Genomic DNA, 26583 nt, shown 5'->3' on the forward strand with positions numbered 1-26583 from the left:
CTATTTCAAACATCTTAGAAATACTAAAAAAAACACTTTATATTTCTCACACCATCTTTTTTTCTAAAGATCTCAAAGTATTTTTTACATCAGTTATCTCATTTCCTCTTGTAAATACAGGAACTGAGAGGCAGTTACATCATTTAGAATGGCTCTGGATATTCCATTTTTTATAACTAAATTCATCCTTCCTGAAGGACCTATAGCTAGCTAGTATTTAAATTCTAGCATAACTCAACATTTATTTAATGACTTCTTAGTGGCTAAATATGGTAGTTTTTTCTCAATCCTCTTCTTTCTTGACCTCCCTGCAGCTTTTGATGCTACTGATCACCTTTTTCTCTCTAAATTTTAGTGATGGTGGCTGGCTCTCTCTTGGTTATTTCCTACCTGTCTGACTGTTCCTTTTTAATCTCCTTCGCTGAATCTTCATCCAGACCCACCCAAGACTATTCTGGTCTCTCTTCCCTTCTCTCTCTCTATACCAGTGATGGTGAACCTTTTAGAGACTGAGTGCCCAAACTGCAACCCTCATACCACATGTGAGCCCCCAACCTTATCTGAGACAGAGGAAAAAGGAAGCCCTCTCAGTGGGTTGCTGGGCAGAGGGACAGGTGATGAGAGAAATGTCCTCTGGCACACATGGAAAGGAGGAAGGGAGCAGGCCTCTCCTATATGCATGCTATAGATTTGCTCATATGGCTCTATACTATTTGTTTGGTGATCTTATCAGCTCCTATAGCTCAATGATCTATGAAGATGAATCTCAAATATTTTTATCCAGTTATCATCTCTTTTAACTTCCAGTCTTACATGCCCAACTGTCTTTTGGGCTTCTTGAATGTCATGTCCTCTGGACATCTTAAACTCCATATTGCTAAAACCTCATTATCTTTTCCCCAAGCCTTCCTATCTTTCAAATTTCCTCTGGGCTAGAAACTAAGGTGTCATTCTTGATTCTTGACTGTTTTCTCAGTCCCTTTTTATTCACATCTTTCATTTTTATTCCTGAAAAATGAGGCACCATATTGGGTACCCATGTGAACTGGTGGAGGGAGTGACCTCAAAGAAATCAATGGGTATCGAAGTGCTCCAAAAACTACTTAAGACGATTATATTTGACCTTCACCTTAAAAAAAGGTTCATTGACATCTTTTATTCAGTAAGTTATCTAAATTTGTAAACATTTTTCTGATACAATCCTCTCACATAAAATACTCTCTTGAACAAAGAAAACTGAAGCAGAAACACTGACAATAACTGTACCCTTGGTTCTCTACCTCTTCTACAAAGGGGAAAACTATATTTAACTAATTGTTCTCCTGGGCCAAGATTATTCCTTTGTTTTTTTTTTTTTTTAAACCCTTAACTTCTGTGTATTGGCTCCTTGGTAGAAGAGTGGTAAGGGTGGGCAATGGGGGTCAAGTGACTTGCCCAGGGTCACACAGCTGGGAAGTGTCTGAGGCTGGATTTGAGCCTAGGACCTCCTGTCTCTAGGCCTAACTCTCAATCCACTGAGCTACCCAGCTGCCCCCTCCTTTGGTTTTTAAAAGAAGATAATGAAAATACTGGAGTAAAGAATTGTCTTCCTGTTTTTCATTTGCTTCAATCTTTGATGAGCTCACAATTCAATAATTATGAATTCAGTTGTCAAGGAGATAATTATGATATCAAATATAAAGGTTCAGGCTTTCTCAAAGGATCACACAGGAAGATGAGACCACCAAGATCAGTGCTAATATAATGTTTAAAAAACTAATTATAAGACAAATAATGACATAAGAGATTACAGGATTCACTTATCCTGGAAATATCATCATTTTCTTCCATGCTTAAATTGTAGATTTCCATTTATAATGTTTTATTTTGGAGAAGAGCCCCTAAATGGTACAATTTAAATATTAAAGTTAACAAAACTTTAATAAGCATTTACCAAATAGCTGCCATGTGCATGGAATTGTGGATACAAAGAAAAAACCTAAGTTCTTTCCTTTGATCTTATATTTTATTTGGGTACAGTATGCTGTAGTGGACAGTACACAGGCCTGGCTTTAGAGACCTGGGGTCAAATCTTGTCTCAGATACCAGTTGTGTCATCATGACAAATCACAACCTTGAAGTGTTTCCTCATCAGTAAAATGGATATAATAATCCTTTACTTCATCTTCCAGTTAACATTTGCTCAGCCTCACAGAGTTGTGGGGAAAGCATTTTAAACACCCTAAAAAGTGCTTAATAAATAAGTTATAGACACTGGAGGCAGGTGTGTCATTTACTACTCGAGCACAAAAAAGGGGGAAAGTCTAACTACAGTCTGGCTGGATAGCCTTGAGGAAAATATATGAAACAGATTTAAAAAAAAATACTCCGAAACTTCTAATCCCAACAACTTCTATTGGAGGGAGACTGGCTTTTCCATTGGCCAAAAATACAACACCTAAACAAACAGGTTTCATTGCTGGCAAAAATGTTTAAGACTCCACCAGCTCACACATAATGCAAAGATCTGATTATAAAGCTTGATTATTTTGGTGCTTTATTGTGGCCATCAAACAAACCTATCTTCACATCTTATATAGTATTTAACTTAAAATAGAATAACTAAAAACTCAAGCTTTTCATCTTACATCAGCCCTGCTTCAGGTTTTCCACATGACTTTGCAAAAGTGTCTTCCTATATGACTCAGAATATGTAAAGTTCAGGCCAGTTCTGTGATCCCTTAGGATTCAGAGATCCATCAGTTACAAATCACTCCTTGATTAAAGCAGTTTTTTGATCCAGACCTGTGATCCCATTAAAGTAGAGAATCCCAGGTGAGGAAACTCCTTCTGCTTCCCTCCACTAAGGCAGGTCAGTAACTATTCTGCAATCATAGTTTGAGAGTTGCCAGGGCTAGGAGATTAAAGTGACTTGCTCAAGGACACTCAGGCAGTGTGTGGCAGAGGCAGCATTAGTTCCCCCTATCAGGTATACTGGACAGAGGCATTATGACTTGTTTAAAAAAAAAAAAAAGCCCGAGTAATAAACTATTTATACACATAATGTTAATCTCTTCCAGACAGAAACAGATATAGACAGATAGATGGATAGTCTCTCCTATTAGAATGTGGGTTCCTTAAGAGATGGGATCCTTATTTTTGTATTTGGATCCCCAATATTTAATAGTGCTTTGCACACTGTATGTTTTTTTCATTCATTCCTTTTTCCAAGCTTGGAGTGGAAGAAAGAGGTTTCAAAACAGCAGGCAGAATAATTTTGATTAGACATTTGGGTTTACATGTATTATTTCCCTCTCCTATTTTTTCCACCTAAACTGACACCTGGCACATAGCAGGCACTTTAATAATACTTTATGAAAATGATTTGAGTGAGGGCTGCTAGGGGATATATGCTCCTTTAGGTTCAGGGTTATTTTTGGAATCTAGGAGGCATTTTATGAAGACTGAGGGGGAAGGTTTTGAAGTGGGAGGGGGGTGTTAAAGCCACCTGGAGGAGGTGGAGGCCGAGGTGGCCGGCTTCTAGGGGGAGGAGGGAGGGAGGAAGGAAGGAAGGAAGGGCTGAGAAAAAAGGATTAGGAAAGGGAAGAAAGTTGGGAAGGAAGAGAAGCAGGGAAAGAAGGAAAGAGGAAAGGAAGGAAGGAGAGGAGAAGGAAGAGAGAGAGGAAGGAGGAAAGGGAGGAGAAAAATAAAGAGGGAAGGAAGAATAAAATATCTTTTCTAGGCTAGGCCCCTATCAACTATGAGGTCCTGGGAAGGGCAGGCACGTCGGGGCATCCAGTGGAGCTCCCGGGGGAAGCCAAATCTCAGAGCCCGCGGCGGGGTCTCCTTCTCCTCCAGACCATGATAGACTCCTATTCACAGCTGAGGGAAATTGAGGCCCTCCGAGGTTCTGCTTCCCCGGCACGGCCGCGTGCGGGGTCCATGAGAGATAGACCTTGGCCGGAACGACGCAGAGGCAAGAGGATGGCCGCGCTCGCACTGGTGTCTCTTACCTGGGCCCAAGAAGGAGCAGCCAGGAACACTCTATAGGATAAGGAGACCAAACATCCACAGGCAGAGGAAAAAAAAAAAAAAAAGACCGGAAGAGCATGCGCCTACGCATGCGCTTTCCTTTCTCCGCCTCCCACCACCTTGACGTTTTTCTTTGGTACATTGCGCAAGGGAGCCGTTGTTAGTCCCGCCTACGTGATGGGAAAGAGTACGAGCAGGCCAATCAGAGAGGGCGGGAGGGGAGGAGCCCCGCCTCTCTCCGGCTGGGTTCTACACACCCCACAATCAATCCGCCGTGAAGCGGGGAGTGGCACCTGCGCGGGCGCGCGCCTCCCCTCCGCCGTCCCTTCCCCCCCGCCCCTTTCCAACGCCCGAGCGGCCAATTGCCAGCGGGGCACGGGGTGCACGCACTCGGTTTTTAACGGTCGCGCTGGGCAGCTCGCCTTGCCCTTACCATCGGCTAGGGCGCTCCCCAGGTATGGGGGCCGTGAGCTCTAGGAGGTTGGGGACAGGGGGGCCGTTCCCCCAAGGGCACTTGAGATGGCTAAGAGTTGTCGAAGCCCCTGGCAGCTTGGGGAGACCCGCTAAGGGAGGGGGAGGGGGCGGGGGCAGGGCGGAGCGTTTGCTGCGGCAGTCCGGCCTCCAGTCTGCCACCTCATGACAGGGGTTGTGGGGGTGGGGAGGCGGGGCCTGTGCCTGTGAGTGACGTTTCTATGGCTCAATTGCAAGTCGACTTCCGAGGGCGGGGCTTGTTAAGGAACCTCCTGGAAGTTCCGTGTCTTGGCTGGCTGTTAGGTTCTTGGCTGCGGGGTCGAACGGGAGCTGTCAGTGGTTTGCCTGTACTCTTCATTCTTTTTCCCTTCCCTCCTCGTTCGGACTTGCTCCTGGCCGCGTCTCTTTTAGCTTTAGTAGCTAGCCGTCTCTAGCTCGGCCATCCATGATGGGTGACCCAGGCTGGTGGTGACAGTTGGGGCCATTCCATTCCCCCTTCCCACTTTGCGTCCGTGAACAGTCTGTGGGCCAGTAGGGGATGGCCTCAATTCCACCCTCCTCCCACCCCCAACCCCCATCCTTTTCGCCGAATGAGGCAAAAGCTGATTAACCCGTGTTCTGTGACTGAGAAAGGGGAAAACCCACACCAGTCCGCACCGAATCCCGGATTTATTTTGCAGTATCACGATTTCCAATCGGGCTAATTTAGACAGATTCCACATTGAGAGCCTGGTGCTTCGGTTTAATTTATTTTTTTTCCTTTCTGACTAGAAAAGCGCTTTTGAATTTCAGCTTGGACCTACATCTCCATCCACTGCATCAGGATTACCTCACTGGGAAAGGAATAGCCTGAAATGCAAATCTGTCTTCTCAGGAAGCTTGTTTTCCAGATAGAAATCCGACGCACAAGAGGCAAGCTGATTTGAATTCAGATTATTTTATTCTTTTGGCTAGTGTAGATGCTGTCTGGACTTTTTTTTTCCCCTTCTGTAACTATGGTGTCATTCAGCTGGTGTGACTGCCGAAATCTCTGACGAGAGAAATCTACTCAGCTGGTTCTATTCCCCCTTTCATTCTTATATTTGTGTCTTTGGGAAATGTCCTTTTTATGGACTGGTGTTCTTAATCATGTCCCCTTTATGAATAGGTCTCGAGTTGGAAAATAGTAGAAAAAAAATTTGGGTAAAACGTGTAGGATAAATTGCAATAATTTGCATTTTTAATCCTAGGTTTTAAATTTTGATATTTTCTGTTTGTGTGTGTTTTAAGGACCTGAGGTTATTTGAAGGAGGCTGATTGTTTGAATTGTTTGAATATCAAGTAGAGTATTTATATGCTCTTGGGTATGTAGAACAAATAGCCTTTGATACAGAAATAGTTCTAAATCATAGAGCTTAATTAAAGAAACCAAATGAGTTACTAAACAAAAGTTATATTGGTGTTTTTGCAAACAAGTATCCATGTACAAAACCACAGACAGCAAAATGAGTTACTTTTCCATGTGTCCTGGTCCAGCTCATGTTAGTGTTTTTTGTTATGTAACAGAATTGTGTCTAGGAGATAGATTTTTTTTTTAGAAAATTCAGTAATATCACTAAAAAAGTGATGTCATTTTACAAGTCCATCTTTTGATATGTATTTATGTGCAAAAATTAAAATATTTCCAGTCATGGAAGAACAGGAGATATATTTAGTAGCTTTTAAGTGTTTTCCATTCATTTTTTCAGAATCTGTTGGAAGCTTAGGACTTTATGCTTCTGAATGTTAGGAACTGAAAATGTCCCTAGATGATGAAGTACCTGAAGATGAATCGGATTCAATTTCTTCAAAGAATGAAGTCAAGCTACTTTTTCAAATAAGAGAATGTAACCACATTCCTATTAGACATATACTATGGAAGATTTGGACTTGGTGAAAACTATACAAGAAACCTTTCCATCTTCTATAGAATCTGATGTCAAAAATACTCACAATTCTGTTGGAAATAGCTTAATTACTAACAGGTAACAATGGAAAAGTGAAAAAAATTTAAGCAGTTATATATGGTAATGCATATTAATTCCATCTAACAGTTCAATTCGACCCACAATTAAGCATCTCAAACAATAGGTGCTATTTATTATGTATATTTGCATAGTACACAGATTCATGCTAAATCATATCCTTTTGAATTTTGAATTCTGTAGTTTCGTAGTGATATTTATATAACCAGGAATTATTTAGGTGTAACTAATTAGTTTATGTACTATGTCAATCTGGCTTAACTTTCCCCCTTCATGTTGCTCACTTCTTTAACATATTTTAAAACTTTACTTTTCTCTGAGGAATAGATAAATAGTAACTTGCTATTCTGTCTGTGGTCTTATACATGAGGTTTTGGGAGGGGTTTGGTGAAGAGGTCCTGCCCCTTCACAGATGTGGGTGGGTTCTAATCACCTAGTAAGGAAGCCAAGGACTGGAAAACATATGGGGAAAAAATGGGTTTAAGGTTGAGTGTAGAAGAGCATAGAGAAAATGAGAGACAAAAGACACGGAGAAAGATCCCATGGGATGTGTGTGTTGTGGGTCAGGGAGACAAGTCTGAGAGAGAGAGCACATGCTTGTCTCTGAGCCTGATTGGTTTATTATATGGTTAACACATTGGGGGTTGCTGGGTACCCTCAGACAAAGGAAGCAGCAAATGTTTTTACAGAAGATTACAACTCCAATTACAAAGATAATGAAACAGGTGGTAATACATTTGTTCAGCCAGGTGGCCAGGAAGGAGTTACTTGCAAGTCCTTCCTGACTAGTGTAAACTTCTTTCTTCTCGGAACCCTGGCCAAAACTTTTTCTGATGGAAAGTTAGGACTTTGAGTTTCCAAAAGACCCTTTCAATCTGTCTGCCAGCAACTGCAGCTCTTCACAATCATAAAAGCTTAATTTTTAAGTTCAACAATATTTTTACCCAATCCAATTTAAGGATTCAGTATAGACCAACCATGTGAAATATTAATAATATATCCAGATAAGTCTGATCCCTGAACATATTGCTCATAGAATCAGCTTTTGAATACATCTTTAATATTTTCATGATTCATCATTTACTGAAACCTTTCATTAGAAATCACATTTCTTTGAGATCTTATATTGGGTCTCCTCAAAGATTATTTCCAATATTTGATCTTAAAGTTACAAAATTGGTGGTTTATAATATATTAATACCTTTCTTGTTTGGAACTACACCATTCAGCAATATCACTTATCTAAAATGAGGCTGACACCTAAAGAAATGAAAAAGGCCTTTGAACATCAAAAATATTTGTCACAAAGGCCACATAATTTGACTCATAAATCATTAGTTACTCATTTAGAGTATTTTACATAGAGTTCTGATCAGCTTAGTCAAATCCATAGCAAATTAAAAGTTGAGAGCAAGAGTTCTCTGGCAGACATATTAATAATGAGTGATAGTTGACATACTGATATCAAGGGCATAAAACTGGGAAAACACAGTAATACTAGTGCAAACCCCAAAAGTGTATAATTGGTCTTTAATGTAACATTGGGCAGCCCCTCATACCTCCAGGCACTAAGGATATTAATGTATTTACTCTATCTCCTAACACAAATTACTTAAAGTATGTAAAATGTTTTAGAAATCTTTAAAAAGGGGGATGAAGTACATACACATCAGCTTTAATGATGTAGTTCATAATGATTTTAACTGAGGCATCAAGAAAAGTTTAAATTCTTTTTGTTTAGAAAGGTGGGAATTATAAAATATTTTGGAAAGATTTCCATTTAATATGACCAAAATATTTTGGTACTTAAAAGGGATAAATCCTCAGCTTTCTGGAAAACTTGATTATCCAGAATAATTCATTTCTCAAGGGCTTATGATAGCCCTTGACATATGTAAAAAAAACAACACCACCAAAACCCCATTATGATGAGGTTTTAGCCTACACTTGATATAGAAGAAAGATATACCTAACACATAACATAACGGATAATACATCTCAAAATATTATAAGTGTGTTGGTCTTTTAACTTAAAAAAATAATTCATACTTAAAATTATGCTATTGTATGCCATGTATAATAATTTAAAATTTGAAGCTATTTGATGGACTGGTGATTTCAATGATGTAGATTCTCCTTCATACCAAGGTGTATGGCAACTCTTTCACATCATTCCCATATAATTTTTGGCCATATATTTCTATAAATCCTCTACAGAGGTTCTAATCTATCAATTAAAATCTTCATTTTTTTACTATTATGTGTATGTATGTGTATATGCATATATATAAAACTACCACTATATATATATGCTTTATATATACATACACACATGATTAAAGATGGAAATTTATGTACATTTATATTTTGTGGGGGACATTGTTCATCTGTTGTCCCCCATTATTGCTGTATGACTGGCCATCTCCTTTTCTATTCAATACATATTTTTGAAAAATATCTCTCTTGTTGTAGCCTGTTTACTTTTACATACTTTTTGTTTTCTATTTTCCATTGGAATTGTCCTTTTGATTCTTTTGAAATTATGGCATTCTTTGATACACAGTCAGAGTGTCATATGGAAAATTTTGATCTTGAAGGGATGACTTTTTGAAAAACTTGAAAGAGATTGACCCAAGTACTGTGTGTGTGATTTCTCAAATGCAAATGCAATCTAGCCTGATCTAATATTGCAATTTTGGGTCCAGTTCCTTGTTAGACAGTGACACACATATACATTGATGAACTAATTTGATTTGGCTTCCCCTTAATAGCTTTTGACTATCATCATTTGAGTAATGCTTTTTTTTTTTTTTTTAAACCCTTGCCTTCTGTCTTAGAATTGATAATTGACTAAGGCAGAAGAAACAGTAAGGAGCTAGGAAGTATCTCTGGTCAGATTTAGCAGTATACATTTTTTATCTGCATACTTTTTTTAACAATTAAAATTTATGGCTATAAATTTAAAATTGCCAAGGATAGTTCCAAATAGATTTTTTTTATATGAATCCCTTTTTGGCTTTATTCATATGTACTTAATTGTATTATGGATAGGCATTTTATTTTTAAGTTTATTTAATTAATTTAGAATATTTTCCCATATTTACATGAATCCTGTTCTTTCCCTCCCCTCCTCCCAACCCCCTTCCCTAGCTATTCTACTGGGTTTTACATATGTCATTGATCAAGACCTATTTCCATATTATTAGTATTTGCACTAGCCTTGATCAAACTATGTGATCAAGCAGTTGTTTTTCTTCTGTATTTTTACTCCCACAGTTCTTTCTCCGGATGTGGCTAGTTTTCTTTCTCATAAGTCCCTCAGAACTGTCCTGGATCATTGCACTGCTGCTAGTAGAGAAGTCTATTATATTCGATATCACCCACATTGTTTTTTGAAGTGTGAGGATGGTTAAGCAGATTTCCTTTTACTGAGAGGAGGCTTTGTAATGGTCTCTGGTTTGATTGATACAATTGAAAATCTGAAGCAAGTCATCTTAAGTTTTAGACTATAGCACTATATTAAAAAAGTTGGGTTTTTTTTCCATAATAGCTTTTTAAACTACTATTAAATGGGCTAAATATTTTTTGTTTACAATTTTAATTTGCTTAGCACTTCCATTCATGGATAAATTTCATTCAAATATAGTTATATCAAGTTAGTGAATTCTAGTTGAAGTTTCACTGTAATTCTCAAAGATATGGTATAAATTTAGTAATCATCAGTGAAAAGATTCTCATGATGTTTTAGGTGTGAGAAACTTGAAGTTTTGACATACAGTTGCATTAATTTTTTTTATTTTTTCTTTTTCATTTTCAGGAAAGCTGATACCTTTGGAGAAATATTGAATTTTTTTTGTGTTTTTTAAAATAAAGAGCTATCACTATTTCTTTCTCTTTTATTATTATATGTAATCCTCTGATCAGATTTTCAGCAAGTGAGATCTCATTAAGTAGAATTAAATACCTGTGGTTTTGTGTTGATTTGCTAGTGAATTATTTAGCAGTTCAGGAGAATGAAGAAAACCCTTTGCATTATTTATGTTTCCACAGAAGCAGAAACCCTCTCCTCCCAAGTACAAATGGGTTGTCCTCTTTCTCAGGGAAGACCAGAATCTCTGTAATTCGGAGTGCAGTTGAATTCCTAACCACTTTTATGCAAGATCTACAAAACTCTGGCCAGGCGGATTCTGAAATTTGGAGGAAGTGTGAGGTAGCTATCAGAAGCCCATAGAATTATTCTTGGAAAAGAGAGAAATTTGACTTCATTCCTTGGTTAATTCTCTTTCCCTCCCTCTCTCACTTCTTTCTCTCTTACCCTTTCTTTCCCTCTTTATCCTTCCCCACCTTTTCTCTTATTCTCTCTTCCTCTCCTTAGATACCATGCTCAAATATGCAATTTATTAAATATTTAGAGAGTAAAAGATAACCAAAATGCTTGTCTTTTCAACATCTACTTAAGTGCAGTAGCACAATAAGTAGATATATTTTGCAATACTAATTTGTTCTTGTTCTGAGTTTGTACTTGTACCAGATTCACCTTCAGAGTAGCATAAAAGTTCTTAAAATTTGAACAAATTGAATAATTTGAAAAAAATCATAGATATACACTTCATATTTTAATAATTTGAAAAAAATACCCAAAGCCTGCTTTGAAGTAAAATTTTCAAAAGTAATTCTAAACCAAAGTTTCTATTTAGTCCCATATCACATTTGCCATTTGTAGGAAATTCTTATTATAATGAAAGATAAAATAGAGAAAATATGGGATAAATTAAAAAAATATTCCTGAAAGCTATCTCTAGGAGTTGTATTATCTGTAATTATTGAAATTTTGCCAGTGAAACATGTTACAAAGATTAAAAGTCAATAGTTTTCAAAATTTTTATATAAGGATAATAGAAGTTTTTTGTTTGTTTTTCCTTGAGTTCAAATTCATTCTCAAGACACTTTCTAGTTGTGTGACTCTTGGCAAGTCTTAACTTCTGTTTGCCTCAGTTTCCTTGTCTATAAAATGGAGATCTTAATAGCAGCTACCTTCCCAGGATTGATGTGAGGATCAAATGAGTTAATTACAAAGTGTTTAGCACAGTGCCTGGCAGATAGTAAGCTCTTCGTGAAAGTTAGCTATGGTTACATTGTTGTTATAATTATTCCTTATTAGGAATAATTTTTTATTTTTTGCTACAGTAAGGCTAAGGTAAAGGCTTTTAATTTACCATTAAAGATATAAAGCAAACACACTTTTCATTTTCTTGGAATAAGAAGATATTTATTTACATGACTTAATGTAGATAAAAGGGTTTTATTAATTTTAATGAACTCACACTTGTTTAACTAGTAACTGCAACTTTTCATTTGTTTTCTGTGAATAACTCAAAACAGCAACTGAATTTGGAAATTCTAAGTTCTAAGGAAGCATCCAAATTTACCCATCATGTCAGTATCCATATTGTTTTTCCTTTTTTCTCAGTTTAGTTAAAAACAAAACAAAAACAAAAGGTGGTGGCATAAGTAATAAGCACCACATCATTATCAAAATTTTGGAATTTGCATGATTCACCAATTCAGTGAAGAATTGTTTAAAATTTTGTACTTTTTAACATGAATTTGGAGGAAGCAGATCATAGTTAAGATCCACTTCTGGTTTGAATTGGAGCCTTATCACAATGTTGAATGAGTTATTAATCCTCTGGGCTTCAGCTTCCTTATCAACCCTAAAACCATGATTCAATCATATTCTTTTCATCTATTTGAGTGATATTTTGAGAAGGCAGTTAATATTTCTATTCCTCTTTGTGCAAATAATTGATACAAAGGATAAAGGGCTTCTTTTTTTCTTTTTGGCAATATGATATGATGCAAAAGATCTTAGATAAGGCGGAAATTTAGTTCAAAGTAAAATAGTTGAAAATAAAGCATAATTTGAGAGTACCAAGTAATTGTGCACATCATGCAAATGTATGTAAAATGAAGATAATATTAAGATTAACCACAAATAAATGACAGGCCTTTTAAGAATTAAAAAATAGCCATTATTTATATTTTTATGTTATCATTTAATTAAATCTACCTCTTTACATGCTTTTATTTATTTTTAAAACCCTTACCTTAATACATAGTATTGGTTCCAAGGCAGAAGAGTGGTAAGGGTTAGGCAATGGGGGTCAGTTGACTTGCCCAGGGTCACACAGCTGGGAAGTGTCTGAGGCCACATTTGAACTTAGGACCTCCTGTCTCTAGGCCTGGCTCTCAATCCACTGAGCCACCCAGATGCCCCCTCTTTATATGCTTTTAATAGCAAGTTTTATATAAACTATTTAATGTAGAGAATATATCTGTACTTTATGTATTTCTGAGATATTTCAGATCAAATACAATCTGATAGAAAACCATTATCTTCTCAATGGCCTATATACCAAAGTAATAAAAATAGAGTAACTATATAGTGACATGGCAAGTATATACAAATAATTTTGATTTGGATATACTGTAATAAAAATTTATGGCAGTGTTTTCAGAAGTACAGAGTACTTTATAAAGGTATGTTATCCCAATTAAGCTAATGAACTACAGATATTATCTCTATTTTACAAGTGTAGAAACTAGCTCTAGGGAGATGAAATGACTTACTCATGGACACACAGTCACCAAGCATTTACTAAGTGCCTACTGTGTGCCAGGCACCAGAGATACAAAGAAAGGCCAAACCATTGTCCTTTACTTCATGGAACTCCCATTTTGATGGGGCAGATAACATATATGTACAAAATGTATACAGCATGGATGGAAGGTATTAGAGGTAGGATCTGTATCTGTGGACCTTCTTGTTCCTAAGGTCAGCATTGTTGTGTTCTACGCTCTACTGCTTTTGTGACTTATTCCTTCAGGCCTAGTAAAATATTCCAGCTTTGATTTAGTTTAAATTCAGTGAATTTCAATAAATATTAATAAATTTTGCATTTTCATTTTCAGAAACTTTGAATATCTTATGGTATAATCTAGATTTTAGTCTCATTCAAAAAGTCAAGATTTAACTTATCCTACATACCCTGCTCCAAAGTTACATGATTTAGGAGAAATACTTAATATCTTATTTAAATAAGATAATTTTATTTCCCCCTAAGTGGGCTATCTTCTCATGTTTTATTGTCAATTTAACTTAGAAAAATTATTCCTCAGATTGGGAAGGAGGAGGAGAATTGGGAAAGAAGCATTTTTTTTTAAAACTCTTGCCTTCTAAGATGGAAATCTTAGAATAAATACTGTGTGTTGGTTCCAAGGCAGAAGAATGGTATGGGCTAGGCAATTGGGGTTAAGTTATTTGCCCAGGACCCTACAGCTAGGGTAGTATCTGAGGCCAGTTATAGGAAAGAAGCTTTTTAACTTTTTTTTTTTTTTTTTTAATTTTAAACCCTTAACTTCTGTGTATTGACTCATTAGGTGGAAGAGTGGTAAGGGTAGGCAATGGGGGTCAAGTGACTTGCCCAGGGTCACATAGCTGGGAAGTATCTGAGGCCGATTTGAACCTAGGACCAACCGTCTCTAGGCCTGGCTCTCAATCCATTGAGCTACCCAGCTGTCCCCAGCTTTTTAACTTTTAAATGTGTTGTAGAAGAGTTTTGTCAGATATTGGCTGAAATAGAATGGCCTCTGAGATCTTTTTCAATTCTGACACTTTCATTCTATTTGATATTTTCTTTCAAAGTGATGTGTATATCATTCCTTAGGATTATATTGCATAGATCTAAAATATGTAATAATCTATTTAGACTTTTGTTGAAACCATAGCAGTCTTAGACATAGACCATCCAGACAACTGAATTTTTAATTTTCTGTTTTCCACTTTGGTCCACTGGGGACATACTCATTAAATTGTTCGTCCCAGTTATAACAAGAAGTGATGGACTTATAGAAAAATTTAAAGCTCCTTGAGGCAGTAACCATTTATTATTTAATATTCTTTGTAGTTTTAGTACCTCAGACATAGTAGGTGCTTAATAAAGATTTGTTGAGTTCAATGGAAAGATCTAAAGAAAGCTGCAAGGGAGCTACCTATCATTATAACTTAAGATCTTGTATGGCAGGGATTATATTTCAGAAGGTCCATGAGCCTGGATAGGAAAAAAATTACATCCTTAATTATTACTAATCTCTGGCTTTCTTTATAATCCTATGCATTTCCAAATATTTAAGATAGGGAAAGGTAGATGGCTCAGTAGGAGACCTGGGAATTGGAGATTCTGAGTTCAAATTTGGCCTCAGATACGTCCTAGTTGTGTGACCCTAGGCAAATCACTTAACCCCAATTGCCTACCTCTTTCCCCATGTTCATGTTGCTTCTGCCTTGGAACTGATACTTGTTGATTCTAAGACAGATGGTAAGGGTCTAAAAAAAAGAATAATATTAAATATAGTCTGAGAAGAGGTCAAAGGATATCTGTTATTAGGATCCCTTGATATATAGCTTATTCATTTGATATAACTTTTTTTTTTTTTTACATTTTTAAACCCTTGACTTTTGTGTATTGGCTCCTTGGTGGAAGAGTGGTAAGGGTGGGCAATGGGGGTCAAGTGACTTGCCCAGGGTCACACAGCTGGGAAGTGTCTGAGGCTGGATTTGAACCTAGGACCTCCTGTCTCTAGGCCTGGCTCTCAATCCACTGAGCTACCCAGCTGCCCCGATATAACTTCTTTTTACTTTAAAAACAAAAAAAACCCAAACTTTGTGTATGACTATCAACTCAAGGACAGATAAGATAAATACAATTTGGAGTAATTATTCATAGCATAGAAGAATTCTTTGGCTTTATGGTGTAAGATTTCTTTCACTAGGAGCATTTAAATATTTCAGAAATTAATAACTGCTTGATGTCGGTGGGGTAAGGAGAAAGAAACTTGAGGAAAACTTGAGATCAAAGTATTAAGACCCTCTGAAAATTGAAGAGCCACCAGAAGTAGAACATTTCACATGATATTGAAGGTCATTTCAAAGATAACATTCTTAATAATTTTTCCAAAACTCTAGTTAAAGGATTAGACTAGTTTCAAAGGCGTTCTGTATTGTCATCTTTACTTTTAGAAAATTTTTATTGTAGTCTATTCAGTGACAACATATTTTGTTTAGACGCATATATATCCATTGCTGTCATATTGTGCTTTCAGATGACTAAAACAGTTTTCTCTTTTGAATTATTCTTTTTAAAAATTTACTAGGCTAAGTGGTTACAGCTATTCAGTTTGGTGGAAGACCATCGACAAAAGCAGATCATTGTGCAGCAAGAAAAATTCAGTAACCAGATCAAAGTGAGAACTTGTTTGCATGTTCAGCTCTCCTTTGCCTTTGTGTATTTTCAATTTGATGTCCCTCTGAGTTAGATTGACTTATATAATATGCCTGGTATTAGTATGTGAGTGTCCTAGAATAACTATTTCAGGTAGAGAATATTTTATCACAATTTGTAAAAATATATATGATTTTATCAATATGTTCAGGTGACATTGTTTAATGTGCTTTCTTATTTTTCTTACACATTTCACTGCATTTTATTTTCAGCGTATTCAGGAGGAGTTAAGAAATTTAGTTAAGTTACAGAAGAATAATGCTTCATGGCCTTCTAATAACAGACATTCCCCTGAAAAACAGACAAGCAATTTTTCTACATTAGAAAGTCAAATGGGGTTGTGTTCTGAAAGCTGTGAAAGAAATGAGTATGTTGTCAATTATCCTAAACTTAAAGAATCTGAAATTCGGCCCAAAACATTTTCTTCACATCAAGACAGCAGTATGGAAAGTATTTCAACGAATAATGGTGGGTATGGTAATTTTTATATCTCAGAACGAAATCCTTACAAACCTAAAGATTCAAAAGAATTCAAGGAGCACAAAGACATTTCCAAAGGCAAACATATCAACCCTATGCCCCAGAAAGATTCTTTTGTAAGTGATGTCAAGAACAAGAACTTGTGTATCCAATCTCCAGAAGAGTATGCCTCATCACTCAAAGAAGATGTCTCTATTTTTCCTGGTGAATATGAACATAGTTTTACCAGTGAAAATAAAATTTCTGAAGCACATTGTGGAAAAACAAATAGGTGAGTGCTTATTTTTCATGCTTTGAAGACAATCTTATTTGTTCATTTGTTAAGTTGAGCGTAATTTATAAATTACAGTTGGCATGATGTTGAAGAGTGATGACTAGATACTTGAAATATTTATTAGATAGGACTTTCCAAAGCAGATGTGCTAGTTGGTAGATTGTAGGTTGGGTTGAAGTTAAATTATTTTAATGCTTCAGAGATTTCTGATTTCATAGTCATGGTTGCTCCCTTCCAAGATGCTAATGATAATCTTGTAAAAATTTAAGTTTAATGGTCTTGGAGGTGGATGTGGCCAGAAAAATTCTTCCCATTGATGTCAGTTTGGCAGGAGCCCTCCCAACTTAATAAGACTGGTTTCTAGGTGACATAAATACCTAGAGAAAGATAGACACATATGCCATATGTTCCTTGATGACATATATATTTATAACTAACTTCTACCTAAAGCTTTTGCAGCTTGGTGGATAGGACCTACCAGATCTGGCTCTTGGTGTGCTTTGTTGCCTAGCCTGTGAGAACCCCAGGATCCCTTTGTTACTATTAGATAGAAGAGACAATTATAACAATTCAAATTTTGATTTCCCAAACTGTATTCTTATCTCATGCTTCATCTTAAGCTTTGTTTTCTCAAATTTCTCAAACAGTATACCAGTAAGTTTATTATGTTTGTAATTTTGCTTAAAGTAATTTCACTTGTCACTTCCCTGCTGGACCACATAATATCATTTATTAGATTGATAAAAAAGCAACATTCTCATTTGGAATACTGTTTCTTTTGAGTCTGTAATAACAATTCTGCCTTAGTTTTAAGTTATATAATCCTGACTTTCAGGTTTTCTACTCTTTAGTAGAAACAATCAGTCAGATTACTCTTAAATATCCCTAGCACCCAGAGAGAGCTAACATAGTAACTGGCTCTTGTAGTGTAATGAATGCTTGTTGACATAATTTTTTAAAATGCGCCTTTATCAAATCTGAATTCCTAGGTTGTTACAAGCTGTTATCTGAAATTAGGAATAACTAGAAAGTCCCCACTGTATTTTTCAGTTACTTGACACCATTAGAAAACAGATTTCTACATTTTCTCAAAAGTGGGAATTTTGTTATGTATGCATTTGAAGTAGATAAATAAACATATAAAGCAGTGATTCTCAAAGTGGGAGCCACTGCTCCCTGGTGGGTGCTGCAGTAATCCAGGGAAGTGGTGATGGCCACAGGTACATTTGGGGGTGGTGAATAACTGTAAGGGAGTGGTGATAGTATGTGACAGGGGGCGCTAAGTAATATTTTTTCTGGAAAGGGGGCGGTAGGCCAAAAATGTTTGGGAACCACTGATATAAAGTATACTCTCCTTTATATGTTTGATGTATTAACAAAACATTTTAACTATAATTTTTGTAAATTAAATTATATTCAGTTTCTCCAATGAGTTCATTATTTAGTAAAGGAAATTTATGGAGAATCTGTTTTGGTTTTCTTAGAACAATTTTTAAAAAAACATGAAATTCCTATCCAGCTGATTTTTTTTACATAATTTATACATAAATGTGTTGTGTATTTGCATACAAACATACATCTAAATTTGATGTTACATATACATACATGCATATTTATAGTTCACTATATTATATATGTTTATACCTATACACACACATATATACATAACTGGCAAGCAGTTCTGGGCTCTGCTTGTAAAGACTGGAAATAATAAGTTGCTTATATTAACAATTGTTCTGTAGGAAGTTGCCAGTGAAAACTAGGAGGTAAATATATTAATTTTTCATTCATACACATATACATATACACACATATTTGTTTGTGTGGATGTATGTACATACACATATAATTTTCTTAAAGCAAAATATATGAACACAGGCCCCTTCTACTGTTTATTATAATAATTTTAAAGACATTGTTGGGGAGGGGAAAGCTAGGTGGCTTAGTGGATTGAGAGTCAGGCCTAGAGATAGGAGGTCCTGGGTTCAAATGTGGTCTCAGACACTTCCTAGCTATGTGACCCTGGGCAAGTCACTTAACCCCCATTGCCTAGCCCTTATCTTCTGCCCTGGAACCTATATACAATATTGATTCTAAGATGGAAGGTGAGGGTTAAAGCAAATAAACAAAAAGACATTATTGGGCAGTGACAAAATGTCAAACATTGGCCTGATTGGGCCAATTAGTTATGTTCTATTCCATAGCCACAAAATGGATAGTCATCACTTGCTAGTGTGTTTTTATGCCAAGAGAGAATATACAAAAAGCTACATATAGATAAATGCAAGTTAATGATATGACAACACCACTGTTGGGGGGAAGAACTGAGTTCAAAGAGTGAGAGAGGCACACATAACATGGAGTGTCTTTTTTTCCCTCTCTCTCTTCTAGGAGGTGAAGTCTCTTTTTCTCTGTGCAAGATTTCTCTGTGTATGAAGGAGCTAATTTTTGTTCTTTCCTTTTTAATAGCAAATCTTTAACATCATGGGCACAAAAATTGAAACAAAATCAACCAAAAAGAGCACATATTGAAGAAGGATATATCAAATCTGCACAAGGAAATGAACAAAGAAAAAAAGCAACAATTGAGAATGTAGGTGATAACTTCAAGCTGTCACATTTCTACACTAATAATCATATTGGGATAGTGCTATGTGATCTTTATTGTATTTCTCCTATTTTATTATTACTTTGCTCCATTGACAAGTATTCTTCTGGGCTCTTTGTAAAGATTGGAAATGAGTTGCTATAAACATTTGTTCTGTAGGAGGCTGCCAGTAAAAACTAAGGGGTGAGGATATTATTTTTAAAAATCATTTTTGAAGTCATTGCCATTCCTTGTGTTACAAGTGTTGACATCTAACAATATAATAAAATTTATAGTAAAATTTTAAACTTAAGTAAAAAGTTTTGATTGGCAGTTACATTTATTTAACCAATACATTAAAAAATAACCTCTTGTGTTAAGTAATTTAAAATTACTGTGTAAACAAACTTAACAAAATTTTGGAAATACTAAAATTGTTGGAAATTATCTGCCCCTATTTCTTACCCCAATAATTGCTCTCTTGAAGGGTATAGCTAATAAGGGCTTAGAAAATAGAAATTCTAAAGTACCTTTTCATTTAGTATTCCTTGGGCTCTATTGTTACACTTATCCTGGCATTTGGCTTTCTGTGTATTTCATTTAAAGATAAAGTTCCTTTTGGCCTCAGTTGTCATAAAAGTTTCAATTTTTAGTGAATACCTATATAAATTACAAAGTTTTGTTTCTTTGTAAACTTTTTGAAAATACTTTAGTTATTTTTACATATCTCTCCTTTGCCATCCCTAACAGTGTTTTTCATATAGTCTTTGTAGCAATGTACCAGGAAGAAGGAATCAAAAAGGGCATTCACTCTTCATAAATAAGGCACTATTTACTCTCTTTCTCTTTAATAATTTATCTCTTCAGTCTATAAAGATTTGCTAGGTCTTGGTTTCTTAACATTCTGTCAGCCTTATCCAGATTTTTTTAAGGGATTAGAAATCAATATGAATCCTCCTTTCAGAGGTAAGACAAAATGATACATGGTCAGAAAAATTCTTTAATATATTGGTGGTTCCACTTACATGATGTGGGGTGAACACATTTTCTGTCATCTGAAGAGAATTTAGCCAAATTAAGAGAACAGCAAAAATAAAAATGTTCCTACTCTCTTAGTGGTTACCTTTTATTTGTCTCCAGCTTTTGATGGAGAATTCTCTGCTTCTGGTAAACTTGTAAATTAAACCTGTTTTGTTGTTCTGCAATTCAACAGAATGACTGGATTTTCTTGTTTGTTTCTTGCTGAGTATATATCCTAGCATGTATTGGACTGTACAGCAGTCTAATGTTCTTTGGTTTGATGTAATGTAGATGAGATATTACTTAAGCAGAGTCGTCATACCTATCAGACCAACGAATTTTCTGGCCAGATTCTGACATTTCTGGGAACTCCAAGGTAATCAATGTGAGCTTTTACTGAGGGAATGATTGACCATTTGAAAGGCTATGGATGGACAAGTGATTTGGCTTGGCCCCAGAGAGTAGAACTAGGAGATAATGCATAAGTTACATTTGGGCTTGATAGATGAAAATATTTCCTTTATTGTGATTAAATGTAGGCAAAATTAGAGTGAATATACCTGTCTAGGGAATGGATTCCTATTCCATGGAGAAGAATCCCAAGAGGCTTGGAAGCAATGCTATAAAAGGCATTTGGCTTTCTGTGTATCTTGGTGACTTAGAAGTTGGACTAGATCAGAGGTGTCAAACTCCCTGTCCACAGATAAGAATTAGACTAGAATGTCATTGGGAAATATTTAACAAAATAAATAAAAATACAGTACAACATAGATACTGTTAATTTGTGGTTTTCTAAGCCAATATGTTACCTATAGGAACCCAATTTCAATTTGAGGTTTTGGGGCACTGGACTAGATGACCTGATGTCAGTTCTGGCTCTGAGGTCCTGTGGTTCTAAGGGCTTCTTTAGTATTTTAATGAGTTCAAAGGGGCAGGTTTTAGTTTCTGACCCAAACTCCTTAATATAAAAGCATACTTTGTGTTGAAACTATTCTGAAACCCATTTTTTAAAATGTAGTTTAGCTTAAGGATTTTGGATAGGTTGCCTTTGTTTGTAATTGCTCTTGTGGGATAAGCTTTTGAAGGTTCTTCATCTTATTAGATGAAGGATTTCAAATCTTTGTGTTTTTTTTTCTTTTAGACACTATTATTAAGGCTAAGTAAGGGTTTTTATATGTAGATTGTAATGCTCCATGGACTAGAAGGGATGACCTTTCAAAAAGGGCTGTTTATTATTCAACATTTTTATTTCTCATTAAAAGCCAGATCTTTTTTTCTTCAGTGGATTAACTACTTTATGCCAACTGAACCAGAATTATTTTCTTACTTCAGATTAGTCTTTTCCCTGATTTATTTTTTCTGACTTTTTTGAGTTGTTGAATCTTTATGGTAATTAGAAAGGAGACTTGGAAAGAGGCAAAAGAGATCGCCAATTTTCTTGACTGATGGAAAAGGGAGTAAGTAGTGCCTTATATAGCCGAGGTATATTAATTCTCCTTCCTAGCAGGTATAGAGTTTTATTAATTCAACATAATAAATTCTGCTTCTAGGACTAAAGTTTTAAGAAAATCATCTTTTGTAGTAAATAGGAAAACTATATGGAAAAGATTTGAGGGAGAAATCTGCATTGATAAGGCCTACTGAGATTTTTAACCAATTTTCTTTTAAAGTTTCATTGTAAGTATTTTTCCATATAGGCTTTGGCATTGGTTATTTATTATTTTCATGATTTTTAAACTTAATTTTATTTGCTATTATACATTTGGGAAAACGGCTTAAATGTTCTTCATATGACTTTGTTGCTGAACTAACTAGTTCTGAATTTGTTAAATGATAATTGACTCACTTCTTAACCAGCTTCATTGAGTTGAGTACTAATCAAACACTGATGTAGACTTCATGCAGAATTAATCAGAGAGGGGGCAGCTGGGTAGCTCAGTGGATTGAGAGCCAGGCCTAGAGACGGGAGGTCCTGGGTTCAAATCTGGTCTCAGACACTCCCAGCTGTGTGACCCTGGGCAAGTCACTTGACCCCCATTGCCTACCCTTACCACTCTTCTGCCTTGGAGCCAATACACAGTATTGACTCCAAGATGGAAGGTAAGGGTTTAAAAAAAAGAATTAATCAGAGAATGTTAGAGATGAATGTCTTCCATTTTTATTCCTTTCCTATTACAGCTTTTTGTAGCTGTTATGAGTGAAACTATACCTTTTTAGTCTTTGGCTAACATTTTGGGGGCTTTCCTATGTTACTCCAGTGGGCTGGAGAATTGGGCTCATCAATAAGTTTTAGCTTGACTTTATAGTAATATTTTGTTTTTGTTTTTTAATTGTAGTCTGACTTCAGTGCTGCTACATGTCCTCATACTTTTTACCTTAATAAACAAAATGAGGCCCCAAGTTCTTGGGCTTCTGATGGAACAGGTATGCTATCTTTCTAATTTATTATTTTTAAACTTTTGTAAATTCTTTCTTAGTTAGGGACTTGCCCTTTTAAGTTCTTATTCTGCTTGGATGCCCATTTATAAATGCTGAGGAGCTTCATTCAACTCAATATTACAAATTATCTTGTAAAAATAAAAGGAAGTAATACTTTAGGAGTTATTTAAAGCAAAATGGAAAGGGTTCTAGCATCATCATTTTTTATCTTTTCCCTAAAAGAATTTTGAAAATTTGACAATTCTGCTTGCTAAACATTTGTTATTATTTATAAGGCTCTCAAAAATCTCTTCAGTGTAACTAGTTTTTTTCATTGATTTAATGAAAAAATCTTCATTTATAATTCATTTGAACAAACATTTACTAAGCACCTACTATATGCAAGGCAATGTTCTAAATTTCTCCTCTACAAAATGCTATCTGTGAATTTATATCTCTAACATTTAATTTGCTTTTAAGTAATAAACATTTCACCTTGTGGACATTTGAATCTCATTTCTGGGCTTTTATTAACTTGTGTTCTATATTACTCTTTTCTCACTAAAATTCTATTTATTACATCAAAATAATTCATGTAATCATTTTCTAGACATGTAAACTCCTATATTTTTTATTGATTTTTTTTAAAAAAGAAAAGACATATTGCCCACTTCATATATTTATTATCGAATGCAGTGGTCCATTTTGCTTTTCCCTACACTTGACCATATCTGATGTGGCTGCTCCTATTCCCAGAATGCACTCTCTTCTCACTCACTTCAGCCTCTTAGAATTGCTAGTTTCTTTCTTAGCCCAGCTCAAAATCAAACTTCTTCATGAGGCCTTTCTTGCTCATTCCCCCTCACTGCCTTTCCACTGAAATTTCCTTGTATAATATTTTGTCTCTGTTTATGTCTGCATGTTGTTTCTCCCTGGTAGAATGTAGGTCAGGTACTATTTCCTTTTTATCTTTAGGTCCACAGGTAGTAGCAGAGTGCCTGATGCATAGGGGCTTAATAAATGTTTGCTGGTTATTTGATTGATAGTCTTGTAGAATTTTATATCTGGAAAGGATCGCAGAGATCCTCTTGTCTACCCTTTCATTTAACAGAGAGGTCAAAATACAACTTGATATGAGGGGAAGGAGCATTCTTAAGGTTAGACAGGGAGTTAGTGACAAAGAGAGTTTTATTTAGCTATGATTATCCAGCATGTGCACATCAGTGTGTGGCACACAGGAGACACTTGACCAGTGCATGTTGACTAAGTGAAAATAAGTTACAGAACATAGTGGTTACATAACTTACAAAATAAGTTACAGAACCACATAGTGGTTCCTATACTAAGAAAAATCATAACCTAGGAACTATTTTCATACTCTTCTCACCATACCTTATTTTTCTTTTTCTTATACATATTCCTTCTCCTCATCTTGCTTCTCCTTTACTGTTATCCTTCGCTTTTTTACTCATCTTTCTTTTACCTGTTAGGAATGAATTATTGGAAACTAGAAGACAAGGACATGTATGACTCTTTGCCTGAGACTTTGGAAAAATCATTTTTAAATATCAGCCCCAAGAAAGTGTTATCAAATCAGGTATTTTTTTGTTCACATTTTTAAATGTTTTATAACAATTCAAATATTGATTTCCCAAACTATACTCTTATCTCATTGGTTCATCCTGCTTTTTAATCTTTTATCAATTTCATTTACTTAAGCTTTGTTATCATGTCAAAGGAAGATTGGAACATGAATATTGCTAATATGTTTATTATGGTTATATTTTTGCTTAAAATCTCACTTGTCACTTCCCTGCTAAGCCACATAAATCACTTATTAGATCAATAAAAATGGCAATACTCTCATTAGAATACTATTTCTTTTGGGTCTATAATAACAATTCTGCATTAGCTTTAAATCATATAATCCTGACTCACAGGTGTTGTAATCATAGGCCTTTAGTTGAAAGAACTAATTGGTCTCCTATTGATGAGGAAACCTTCCACCTGGACACCGAATTAGTTATTCAACAAATATTGGATAGTACCTAGTGTGCTAGAAGGTGGCAGTACAAAGAAGAAAATGAAAGGACTTTTCCTCAAAGTGCTTTATCTCCTTGGTGGGGGCAGACTAATGTAGAAACTACTAATGAAACAACACATCTAAAAATATGACTAAATAAGAGTGGAGTTATGAAGAAAGGGAAGGGCTAGATAGGGAGAGAGGAAGTAAAGGAAAAGTGGAAAGGGAAAGAAGGAAGAGAGAGAGAAACAGAAGGGAGGGAAAGAGAGAAATACGGAGATATGGTAATGTACATGGAGACCCAGAGAGGAACCAGTATACCTGTCTGCAGAGGAGTGCAAAAGACTAGACAGCCAAACTAAGGGATAATAGCAGTGAGGGATGGAGAAAGAGGAGCTGATGTTTTATTAGGTCTTAAAGTAATTGTATCCATTTTGTATTGTGATCCTCGTTTTAGCTATTAGCATTGAAACGATTTGTTGCATATAAGCCAGCTAACTCTAAATAGAATAGTGATTGCAAACACTAGGAGTATCAAGACTTGGCCTTCCTGAGAGTTACAGGCTCTAGATATTGTTGTTGAATCTATATGAATGCCTGCTGCAACATCTCCAATAACTGGTTGGAAAAACTTTGATGGTTTTCAGTGATGGGGAAACCACCTTTTACTTACTTCGCTGCTGTTGAGTTTCTTGAGTATTAGAAACTAAATCTGTCCTATATCTGCATATTTGCAGCTTTTGCCCAGTGCTCTTAGTTCTTTCCCCTTAAGGCTTAATTGGCCTAATTCCTGAAATGCCAAATTTCACATACCAAAAGACAGTTAACATGACTGCTAAGTCTTATAGGGACATTCCTTAAACCAGTTGTCCTTTAGCATGTTCTCCAGTTTTCTCACTGTTCTCACCTCTTTTGGACATTGCTTCTAACTTATCTGTTTTTCCTAAAACAAGGTTCCCAAAAGTGAACACTGTATTACATGTATGGCCTGACTAAGGCAGAATTTAGCATTTTTTGATTGCTATATTGTACTCAGTCCACTAAAATTCCTAAGTTATTCTTACATGAACCTCTTCATTAACCATTCCTTTACTGTATATTGGTGAAGTTGATTTTTGAACCCATTTTGACTCACTGTCTTATTCCTTATGCTGACTGTTCCAAACATTGCTTCTCTAACTCCAGCTCCATAACCTCACACATTTTTAGCAGATAAAATAACTTGCTAATGCATCAAGGGGACTGTGGGACCATCAAAAGAGTTCTCAGAGGTTCTCCTCTCCAGCCTTTATAACTTCTTAATATCATCAATATCAACTAATATCATAAATTTGTTTGTGCCTTTGATCCCATTCAGGATTGGGAGGAACTTCAGTGGCCATCTAGTCTGATGACACACCTTAAAACTAATATTCCAGTGACAGTATAAGCCAAGCAGTGTGCTACTTGATAAGTGGTAATACAATCTTTCCTTGAAGATCTTTTAGAGACCATTAATCCTCAAGTTAACTTTCATCCATTTTTAGATTAACTACTAGGAAATTGTTGTCTAAATTCGTTTCTCTCTGACTTCCATGCCTAATCATTTTCCTCCATAGGCTAAATGGAGTAAATCCAATCCCAATCCCTTTTTAGAACATATTCCCTTTCTCTTAATTGTCATTTTGTCTGCTGGTTTTTTTGCTGATTCCTACAAACATGCCCAACTCAGCACTATTCTTTTTTTTAATCATTTAATGTTTATTTTATTTTATAATCCTAATTCTACTTAACATACTTTAGGAACCTGTTGTTGAATATATTAAATATTTATCTACCCAGGGGAGTACTATTTCCCCCTCTACTCATAAAGCCCTTTTTAGTTGATGGCTTTGTCAAGGACTTCATTAAAGACTTTTTTTAAACCTTTACTTAAAATTGATAAGGCAGAAGAGTGGTAAGGGCTAAGCAATGGG

The 26583-nt window shown here is 35.7% G+C and overlaps 1 protein-coding gene across 1 annotated transcript in view; it reads left to right on the forward strand.

Moving 5' to 3' along the window:
- Positions 1-6375: 6375 nt before the first annotated feature.
- Positions 6376-26583, forward strand: part of MPHOSPH9 (M-phase phosphoprotein 9) — a 71706-nt gene continuing 51498 nt past the window's right edge. Inside the window, exons 1-7 of the mRNA XM_044673189.1 lie at positions 6376-6485; positions 10536-10695; positions 15699-15788; positions 16039-16577; positions 19050-19173; positions 22524-22611; positions 24096-24202. Of these exons, the coding sequence (XP_044529124.1) occupies positions 6376-6485; positions 10536-10695; positions 15699-15788; positions 16039-16577; positions 19050-19173; positions 22524-22611; positions 24096-24202 (1218 nt within the window). The remainder of the gene's footprint in view (positions 6486-10535; positions 10696-15698; positions 15789-16038; positions 16578-19049; positions 19174-22523; positions 22612-24095; positions 24203-26583) is intronic.

The sequence above is a fragment of the Gracilinanus agilis genome, chromosome 1, assembly GCF_016433145.1.
Source record: "Gracilinanus agilis isolate LMUSP501 chromosome 1, AgileGrace, whole genome shotgun sequence".
NCBI classification, from domain to species: Eukaryota; Metazoa; Chordata; class Mammalia; order Didelphimorphia; family Didelphidae; genus Gracilinanus; species Gracilinanus agilis.